This window comes from Epinephelus moara, chromosome 5 (genome assembly GCF_006386435.1).
Source record: "Epinephelus moara isolate mb chromosome 5, YSFRI_EMoa_1.0, whole genome shotgun sequence".
Classification (NCBI taxonomy): domain Eukaryota; kingdom Metazoa; phylum Chordata; class Actinopteri; order Perciformes; family Serranidae; genus Epinephelus; species Epinephelus moara.
The window spans coordinates 4617228-4628140 of NC_065510.1; the positions used below are offsets into that span (position 1 = coordinate 4617228).

General features: G+C 45.0%; 2 protein-coding genes across 52 annotated transcripts in view; one reads left to right on the forward strand and one right to left on the reverse strand.

Moving 5' to 3' along the window:
• Positions 1-5840, reverse strand: part of LOC126389688 (sodium/calcium exchanger 1-like) — an 18195-nt gene extending 12355 nt beyond the window's left edge. For both annotated transcript variants that reach the window (XR_007569885.1, XM_050043475.1), the window contains exons 1-3: positions 5740-5840; positions 2262-2282; positions 1149-1166 (exon numbers count right to left, since the gene is read on the reverse strand). Coding sequence is in view for 1 of the 2 variants with exons in the window: in XM_050043475.1 (XP_049899432.1) it covers positions 1149-1166; positions 2262-2282; positions 5740-5755 (55 nt within the window). In the remaining variant the exon portion in view is untranslated. The remainder of the gene's footprint in view (positions 1-1148; positions 1167-2261; positions 2283-5739) is intronic.
• The window catches only part of LOC126389674 (spectrin beta chain, non-erythrocytic 1-like), a 187156-nt gene that overhangs the window by 113740 nt on the left and 62503 nt on the right, over positions 1-10913 (forward strand). The window lies entirely within an intron of this gene.

Consider the following 10913-nt stretch of genomic DNA (forward strand, 5'->3'; position numbering starts at 1 on the left):
ATGCAGGTTAATTGGTGACTCTAAATTGTCCGTAGGTGTGAATGTGAGTGTGAATGGTTGTCTGTCTCTATGTGTCAGTCCTGTGATAGTCTGGTGACCTGTCCAGGGTGAACCCTGCCTCTCACCCAGTGTCAGCTGGGATAGGCTCCACCCCCCTGCGACCGCCAACAGGATAAGCGATACAGAAAATTAATGTATGAAAGATTTTAGAACGTTAAGCACGTCACCTGTTTCAACAGCCAATCAGGAACGTTAAGCACGTCACCTGTTTCAACAGCCAATCAGCTTGTAGTGAAGTCTGCTGGTCAAGTCATAATGACCACAGACGGCGTGTTGGCTTGCTGCAGCAGGTGCTCCGTCCCCACAGAGCCCTCTGTTTCTGTCCTCACGGTGTGCCGGTGTCAGATGGTGGGTCGCTGCTGCTGCTGGCTGTATGTGCTTATGCCCCGCCCACACACACACATTCTCATTGACTGACTGTGCGGAAGTACAGAGAGTTGTTGACTTGAGATGATACACCCTCTCATTGTGGTCACTTCCTGTGAATTGGTAGCTTTTACGTTACAGAACGGAGCGTTGACAGCAGGTGTTTGGTCTTTGGTCTGAACTGGACTTTCAGGTTTCAGTGAAAGTTGTAAAGAGAAATCAAACTCACTATCAGAGACAAATGTTTCATCATCTACAAATAAAATCAAGATTTACAGATGTGTCCAGCATGTATTCACAAACACCATAAACACCTCAAATCACCGCACACATTCTTGTACTTATTTTTTTAAATTTATGTTTGTGAAACTCACATTTGTCGCCAATAACGAGACTGATTTGTCTCTATAAATGAGACGCCTGCTCTCAGCTCTGATCCTGCAGGGCTCTGTGTGGGCCATGTTAATGTGATCTGCCTCCACAGAGTGAGAGATGAGAGGTTTCAGTGTCACATTAAAGTGCTGCATCTCTGGTTTTGTCTGTGTTGTTGCTTAAAGTGTCGAAACACTTTAAAGCAAACGTTCACACCACTGAGAGGCGTCTTACCATACAGCTGTTTCTCTGGTGAGAGGCCAAAAAGGATAAATGAACGCAGATTAACAGGAAACGTTCCCACATTATGTCGTTAGAAATGAGTCAATGTAAAGACAGAGTTCACCTACCTGTTCTCACGAATCCACCTGAAAGGTTAGAAAAAAGGAAAAGTCAAAAGTCAAAGTTTGTTCAGATTTTTCTCTCATTCTTTGTTTAATGAAGCTCCAGTGTGTCAGATTCAGGACGATTTAGTGACGTCTAGACTGCAGATTTTTAACCAGCTGAAACTTCTCCTGGTTAGAATTCCTTCAGCGTTCATTGTTCAGGAGCTGAATTATCCTCAGAGGTCTCAGACCAGCTGATTTACACCAGGATAAACTCTGAATAAAGACGTTTCACGTTACAGGAATCTGTATTTTTCCGATGCTCTTGTTGAGGAGGGGCGGCTAACTATGGCGGCCGACACAAAAATGTGAATGTGCTCATCTAAAGCTGGTGTTTGCTTTGTCTGTTCTAGGCTACCGTAGAAACTAACACAGTCTCATCCCAACTCTTCAAATACTGCCGCTTTGTCAGTCGACCTACACGTCTAAATATGCTGTCTCGATATCCTCCTGCGTCAGTTTTGGACGCTCGGGGACAGCGTGTCAATTACAACACATCCTCACTGTGACCTCGTCCCACGTCCATGTTTGGTCATGGACGCCGTGTCAACTTCAGCCTGTTACATCCTCTGTGTCTTTTCAAAATACACTTCTGTTTTCACAGGAAACGTACAGTTTGCATACAGTCTCTTTCAAAATAAAAGCACTACGCTTTTTTTGTTTGACACCTTCGGAGTGACACTGGGTTGTCAGTTAATGCCTGTTACACTCTCTGTGTCTTTTCAAAATAAACGTCTGTTCTCACAGGAAATGTTCAGTTTCTGCTCGTTGCATGCAGACAATCTGTGTTTCAAAATAAATTTACAACGGCAGTAAAACACTTCTCCATAGACGAGGACCTGCTTCCTACGTAGATATAAACGTCTGATTTTAAGGTAACGGAAACAGGATTCTTATTTTCAGGTGATTTCTCACTGAAGAAAACACACTGATTAGATCATATTCACTTTTAATCCGACACACTGGAGCTGTAGTAGAGACATCCAGAGAAAACATTTCAGTCACACAACATGATGAAGTCAGACAGAATGACGGACAGACAGCAGGACAGAAGAGGGAAACATGAGAGCAGCTTACCGACTTCCTGAAGCAACACAGCTGAAGAGAAGAAACAGACGAAGGAAACATTAAGCAGAGAAACGAGAAGAGACGCTGAGGTCTCCTGATGAAGCCCAGTTCACTTTGTTCTCATTTAAAATCATCTTTCATCGTCTCTCACAAAGTCCTTTGTAGCTGAACATGACTGAAATATGGATCCAGAATAAACCTGTCTGTTAACAGTGTGAAGTAAAAGAGACGGATTCATGTCAAATCATCTATGTATGAACTTCAACACGTGTGACCGTAAGAAAACACGTCACTGTTAAACACCGTTAACATGCTGATGTCACAGGACCATGTTCAGTGTTAATCTGGTGACGAACATCCAAACCCAAACTCTGTGAGATGAATACAGACACGGACAGGAACAGAAAGACAGCAGGGACACCTGTCCTCACCTGGTCTCACCTGTCCTCACCTGTCCTCACTTGTCCTCACCTGTCCTCACCTGTCCTCACCTGTCCTCACCTGTCCTCACATATTAAACTTATTCCCACCCATCCTAAGATGTCAGACCTGTCCTAAACTGTCCCGCCATGGTCCAACCAGTGGAAAGCATCCAATCACAGGCTCAGGTTTGGTCTGAACCAATCAGGACTCATCATGAAGACCTTCCATCAACAGCTCTGACCAATCAGAAGCCAGCTGAGTGAAGGAGGAGCAGAGCGACAGCTGCGGGAGCAAACTGAACAAAAAGCAGGATAAAGAGCGCCTGAAGGCAGATGAAGGAAAGGTCAAAGGTCGTCAGAGTGGTCAAGGTGCGTCTCCACACCTGTCCATCTCCTCTTGTTCCAATATGGCTGCTGCAGCTCTATGTAGAAGCTGGCCTGCTTATCGTACTCGTCGTGGTCAATTATTCTAACGGCTATGGTCTTCCTGCGGACGAAAGACAACAGCGGGAGGGCGGGTCAGAGGTCACAGCTCATGCAACACACATTCAGACACACTCATAGAGGCTGACAGATGCAGTGTGACAGGATTCCATCGTCTGAGTTACCGTGGCAATGCCGTGGCAACAGGGATGAGGAGGAGATGACCTCACCTCATCGGGCCTGCAGGGAGGAGGGATCAGACTCTGAGGTTAAAGTCACAATGAAAGACATAAGACGGTCTCACCTCAGCGGCATTCACATCTTCATCATAATCATCATCACCACCTCACCCAAATCACCGAAATTGAAACCCTTTCCCCATGAGAGCTGCCAGAGGAGGAGGAGGTATGTTTGGAAGTAAAAGTTGGAGCTCTGAGTCTTGATGGGACATGAACCTGTCCTCGCTGATTGTCAGTATAAAGATATATCAGAATATCTACCTTAGAAACTTTCTGATTCTTTGATATAAAAAACTGCAAAGGTTCATCACGGTAACATTCAAACCTCCAAATTCCAATTAAACATTTATTTTCTGTTTGTTTTATCCTCTTTTATTTACAGGCAGAGTCACTACATGTCAGTCATGACACATGTTGTTGTTAACCCAGCTGCCAGCGAACATCAGTATGATGTCAGAAAGACGCTGCACTCCTACATCAGACGTTACATTTTGGGTGGTTTGAAAATCCAACCTGGTCTCACTCTGACAAAAAAACGGTGCTTGGTCAGTGACATCTGGTGTCAGACACTAACAAACAATGCTCTTCTTTCACGTCGGCATGATACGTGACCGGTCACTGTTATTGTTTAACAGCGCCCGGCGGTGTCAGGGGGAAACGTAGTGGGACAACAACGAAAGTTAGGGCGGCGGAAGTCCACATAGGGCAGGTGGGAGGGGTGGTGGATGGTTCTAACAACCACAGACTTTCACTCAGGAGGCCGGTGTTCACTTCCTGTAAGATTGTAAACCTAACCCTGTTCTTTATTCCTAAACGTAACACGTGTGTGTTGGATAAAAGATACCGCGTGTGTGTGTCGGCTAAACGTAACCACGTGTGTGTTGGATAAAAGATACCACGTGTGTGTTGGCTAAACGTAACCACGTGTGTGTGTTGGCTAAATGTAACCACGTGTGTGTTGGATAAAAGATACCGCGTGTGTGTGTCGGCTAAACGTAACCACGTGTGTGCTGGATAAAAGATACCACGTGTGTGCTGGATAAAAGATACCGCGTGTGTGTTGGCTAAACGTAACCACGTGTGTGTGTTGGCTAAATGTAACCACGTGTGTGTTGGATAAAAGATACCGCGTGTGTGTGTCGGCTAAACGTAACTACGTGTGTGTGTCGGCTAAACGTAACCACGTGTGTGTGTCAGCTAAACGTAACCACGTGTGTATGTTAGCTAAACCCAACCACGTGTGTGTGTTGGCTAAACCTAACCACGTGTGTGTATGCTGTTGAAGGAAAAAAACATCAGTTGGTGGTGTTGTGTCACAGGCTGAAGTTGACACGGCGTCCCAGAACGTCAACAACCAACACACCCAGGGTACCTTGGACGTCATATGTGGACGTGGAAAGTCAATGATGGCGTTGGCATGAGACGATTGGAAGACGTTGCATTTCAGTTACTGAACAACACAGTTCTCTACATCAGACTGATGTTGGCGTTAGACGTGATCCTGATGTTGAATTTGACGTTTCGACCTAAACTCAACCAAATATTAATGTTGAACGATGTTGGTGGCAGCTGGGACGTTGCAATCAATTTGCTTTGTTGTACTGAAAATGTTTTAAGACACTTTAATGTATAAAAAAAGTTTCATGCAATTTAAAATCGTTTTTGAACTTTGTCATCGTCCCGCTCAAAGATCTGGCTCAGAGGCAGAGCGGGTCGTCCACCAATCGGAAGATCAGTTTGAACATTGAATATCTTTACGTTGGACTGTATTTAGCTGTATTTACAAGTCACTGCATTCTGTTTCTATTCATGTTTTACACAGTGTCCCAACTTTTTCAGAATCAGGGTTGTAAACAGGAAGCATAATGCTGCCAGTGTTTTATCCCACATTAGTTTCCATATAGCCGAACTGATTACTGTTAAAGTTTGCTGAATTATCTGTTGTCTTCTGTTTGCGGTGACTTCATGGATGTACAGACAGTCATCACTGTGACACTGAGGAAAACTTAAAACATGAAGATTCTCAGGGAGGCTCTGCAGACTGTTTTTCTGTGATTTCCAAGTGGATTTCTGGACGTTTATTCTGGATAGACATCAGATATACTGACATCCTCAGGAAGTGACAGTCACACTGAATCTCAAAATATGTGTTCCATGTCTGTATGTTTACTATTCACTGATTTACGACTCTGAGAGGAAGTGTACGTAGTGTGCTGTGAGTTTTGTCGTTTTGTTTCTCTTCTCTGATTTTCATTGTGACTTTAACTCAAAGTCTGAATATCTACAACAAATTGTTTGTTGATGATCTTCCCTGTGAGGTCTGGAGGTGAGTTTGAATTAACAGAGGTTAAAGGTCATTAGTAAGGTGGGCGGGGTTACAGGACAGGAAGGCGACACCCCCACCTTTCCTCTCACTCATCTCCAGCAGCCGAGGCTCTCCGAGCTCAAGGAAGAAGTTCTTGTTTTTCTCATATTCCTCATCATCAATTATATTGATCTGAACAGTTTTGCTGAAACAGAAGAAAAACAGACAGAAAGGTTGCAGAGGGAGAAGTGTGCAGACGCCGATAAAGAAAACAAGCTGAAATATCGCCGTGGTGATCACGGTCCAGGCAGATTTTAGAAGATGCTTGTTTCTTATTTAACTGACAGAAAGCAAGAAAGAAGAATGAGAACAGAAACAAGAGAGCTGTAGCAGCGAGCAGTTACAGAAACATTTCCTGAAAAAAAAAGGTTGTAAGCGTTAATGATGATCCGTACGACTCCTCTGTCAAAGTCATTGTTCCTGAAGAACAGACTTTAATCTGGAACACATATCAATCAGTTATAGGAAGGAGCCAAGATGGCGCCCAGTGATTTTAGGGAAAGTTGTTCACTCGGAACATGTCAGAGATCTTTACGTCTCCAAAACCCTGCAGAAAACATCACAAACCTGATGTGGAAGAGCCAATCACAGACTCTGATGAAGAGTTTCCAGTTCAGACCAGTTTGATTTGAGGTCAGTGATGACACAATTACAAGTTTGATTGTTCTGCCTTTGAGTGTTGGAAGCTTCGCTGAGCTGCAGGCTACAGCAGCCCTCATTGGACACATGCACTGTGTGTGTGTGTGTGTGTGTGTGTGTGTGTGTGTGTGTGTGTGTGTGTGTGTGCGCCGGCAGCGTGGAAACAGAAAATTGCCTCCATGTTTATTTGATGTCAGCAGATTGATGGTTTGGAGGGTTTGTCTCTGTGATTCCAGGACGTGCCTTCGTGTCACAGTTTTAGGGAACTTGAAGCTTCATGTTCAGGACGACTTTACTTCAGTGAAACTGCTGAGAGAAATACTTCACCTTCAAAATGACTGTTTGCATATTAATGAGGACGTTTACATCACAAAATATTATGGTTTTTCTCCTTAATCTGAAAAAGACAGCGTTCCAGCTGAGCTGTTTATGTGACTCTGTGTGTATGAGAGTAATCACCTCCACACCTCACAGCGTCACTATCCTTCACTCTTTAATTACATCCCATAGTGATTATTGCAGCTCTGTCCTCTTCCTCGCAAGTGTCTTCATAAACTCCAGTTGGTCCAGAATTCAGCTGCTCGTATCATTACGAGAACCCCCTCCATAGGTCGCATCACTCCTGTTCTCCAGCAGCTTCACTGACTTCCTGTTAAATATCTCATCAATTTCAAGATTCTGCTTCTTTAAGCTCCTTCGTACCTGTCTGACCTCCTTCATATCTACACACCCTCCCACACTCTTACACCCAGTTCAGACCAAAGATTCACGACCAGGCGAGTTGAAACAAACAACTACTGTCAACGCGTCATTCTGTAACGTTGTAAAAACCTGCTGGTTGACAGGAAGTGACCACCGTGAGACGGCGTATCGTCTCTAGTCAACAACTCTCTGTGCTTCTGATCTGTAACGTTGACAGGAAGTCACCACCATGAGACGGCGTATCATCTCTAGTCAACAACTCTCTGCGCTTCTGATCTGTAACGCCGATAGGAAGTGACCACCATGAGACGGCGTATCATCTCTAGTCAACAACTCTCTGCGCTTCTGATCTGTAACGTTGACAGGAAGTGACCTTCCATACAGTCAGTCAATGAGAATGTGTGTGTGTGGGCGGGGCATAAGCACATACAGCCAGCAGCAGCAGCAGCGACCCACCGTCTGACACCAGCACACCGTGAGGACAGAAACAGAGGGCTCTGTGGGGACGGAGCACCTGCTACAGCAAGCCAACACGCCGTCTGTGGTCATTTTGACTTGACCAGTAGACTTCACTACAAGCTGATTGGCTGTTGAAACAGGTGACGTGCTTTAAAACCAGCCGCCGGCCATTTGACCAGCTGAGTGTCAGGTGACACCATCAGCCGGCTTGAGTCCAGCTCAGACCAGCCAGTTCACACCGCTGACACTTTTCTCTGTGACGATCTAAATCAGTTGCATCTCAGATCCTCCTCTGCACATCACCACCCGCCTGTCCGAGAGAACAACGTCTCTCAACAAACAACTGGAAGGAATTTGGTGATTTCACATCTACAGTCCATAATAACATCAAAACATTCAGAGAAGATAATCTCTGCACGAAAAGGACAAGACTGAAAACCAACACTGAATGTCCGTGACCTTTGACCCCTCAGACTGCACTGCTTTAAAAACCAACACGACTGTATAAAGGATATCACTACATGGGCTCAGGAACACTTTGGAAAACCATTGTCAGTAAACACATCGCTGCAGCTACCAATGACAGTTCAGACTCTACCAGGCTCCGCCCACTTCTCTGAGCCCGACTAACACAAAGCAGCATCATCCTCCTGCAGAGCCGGAGAGCCACTGTTGTAGACGTGTGCATGCGTGAGCTGGAGAGGGTGCGGTATTTGTCAATCATTTTTTAATGTGGCCAGTCGGAGGCTCACAATCCCGTCAGTCAAAAACTTATCAGTTTAATTCAGCCAATCACTTCACAGTAGTCAACATTTCAATTAGCTACTTATGCTTGCGCTATAGCTAGCGTCTGTGCACTAACTCCCTGATCATGATGGAATATAGTAACTTCAACCGCTGCTCATTTCAGAAGGACCACTGCGAGAAAATGTGCTCTTTGTTTCAATTATAGCACAATTAACCAACAATGAATCATAGTTGTTTGTTTCTGGTTGCCAGCGTTAGCTAGCACAGCTAGCACGCTAGCTAAGTTAGCGGAAAAGTTGTCTGTTTCGACTTCAAAATGATCATTTAAACAAAGAACGCGTTTCCTTGGAGTGATTCTCCCAAAATAAACTGTGGTGAAAGTTGCTATTTTCTTTATTGATCCATGATTAAGGAGCTGATAAGGAGACAGCGTTAGCTAAAAGGCTAGTGTGCTAGGTAGTAGAAAAGTTTCTATTTCTTCTTTAGACAAGTGTGAACGCAAGGCTAACGTTGTTTTTACAACAACAATCTAAAGTATGTATTTAGTGACCTGCGTCTGTACAACATACAACTGAGAGTCTGGTGTTCGGCACATGCGCACGTCTAAAACGTTGGTAGCTCTCCGGCTCTGCGGGAGGATGTTTCTCACAAAGTGCTCTGACCAGTCCATCATGGACATCCTGTCCTCCAGGACCATACAGATCATTACCGGCTCGTGGAGGTGCATCATGGGTAACCTCCTGTCTGTGAAGGCTCCATGAATGCTGAAAGGTCCATCCAAGTTTTGGAGCAACATATGCTGCCATCCAGACGCCGTCTCTTTCAGGGACATCCCGTCTTCTTCCAGCAAGACAATGAGACACATTGTGACGTGTTCCAACAGCGTGTCTCCGTAGTGACAGAGTGCAGGTACCTGACTGACCTGCTTGCAGTCCACACCTGTCTCCCACTGAACATGTTTACCAGAGTCCATCCATAAACTGCAACTGGTTCAAAACTCTGCTGCCAGAATTATTTCCAGAACTCTTCTAGTCGTATTACACCTGTCCTGCAGCAACTCCATTGGCTTCCAATCAAATACCGCATCACTTATAAAATTCTACTTGAAAGGTGCCTATAAATAAAATGTACTATTATTATTATTATTATTATTATTATTATGTGTGGGACATGATGAAGCGTTGACCCCGGAGAGGCGCATCATGGGACTGTTGAGACACTGAAGTCAGATACTTCAACAGTGAAGGTGCTTGCACATGATTGCTGATTTGACCCAACACTGATCTCTCCTCCATCTTGTAGTCGGATCTTTAAATTTTTCCGCACCCCCTCTCCGCCCCCGCCTGCGTTCTTCTGTAAAATCATTGGCTCTACACAGAAAGGTCAGCGTCAAACGGGACGAAGTTCAACAAAACTGAACTTTCAGTGTTGCGTCAAAACACCGAAAACGAAAAGTACCCCGACGTCAGCGTTAACGCCAGCTTCCATAGGAAAACAATGGCACCGTGGGCATCAAGAGATTTTTAACGCTGGTCATGAGGTGATGATGTCACACAGTGACAGGAAACAGGCTCCTGTCACAGCTTTATTACAACCTGCTGCAGATTTACAGAGAACAATAAAGTTTATCAGTTTCAACATTAAATATCTGATTTTTTTTTTACTGTATTTATTTGAATAAAGATCTAAAAGATTTTAGAATCATTGCATTCTGTTTTTTTTTTACACAGTGTCTCAACTTTTTTGGGATTGGGGTTGTACTTTACATAAACCTCTCAGCTCGTATATTTTCTGTATCATCAGCAGCAGAATCAGGAAGTGACCCAGAGAACATCAGAGTATTTAAATCAAATGTGAACAGTGAATAAAGAAAACACGTCTCTGCGTCTGAGTAAATGTGCCCGAGCCCAAAACTAGGAGCTAAAAGACGCTGAAAGTCTCCACAGAAGAACGTTAGTGCAGCTGTATGAAGAGTCTGAACTCCACAGTCAGTCTGCTTCGTATCTGCAGGGTTACAGCGTTCTGTGGAGGGAAACAGAAGCTGCAGTAAAACACCAGCTCAGATCGGAGACGTGGCCGTCGGCCAGCAACGACCTCCCCTGTGGTCGTCTCTGAGAGGAACCGGCTGCAGTCGTCTGTCTGCTTTATGGGCCGAGCCGCGGACGATGAGCAGGTCCTGCTGCTGCTCAACACAGGCTGCCCAAATAAGGAAGAGAGCCGCATGGTGTTTATCTGCACCAACAGCACCGCAGCAGATGGCTGAGACACAGAGGACACACCGAGGACACACCGAGGACACACTGAGGACACACCGAGGACACACAGAGGACACACAGAGGACACACTGAAGACACACTGAGGACACACCGAGGACACACAGAGGACACACTGAAGACACACTGAGGACACACAGAGGACACACTGAAGACACACTGAGGACACAGTCCAAGGAGACGGACAGGACACATGCAGCGGAGCAACAAATCCAACACACATCCAACAATCATCCAACCCACATCCAACAATCATCCAACACACATCCAACACATCCGACACATCCAACAATCATCCAACAAACATCCAACAATCATCCAACAATCATCCAACAAACATCCAACAATCATCCAACACACATCCAACAATCATCCAACACACATCCAACACA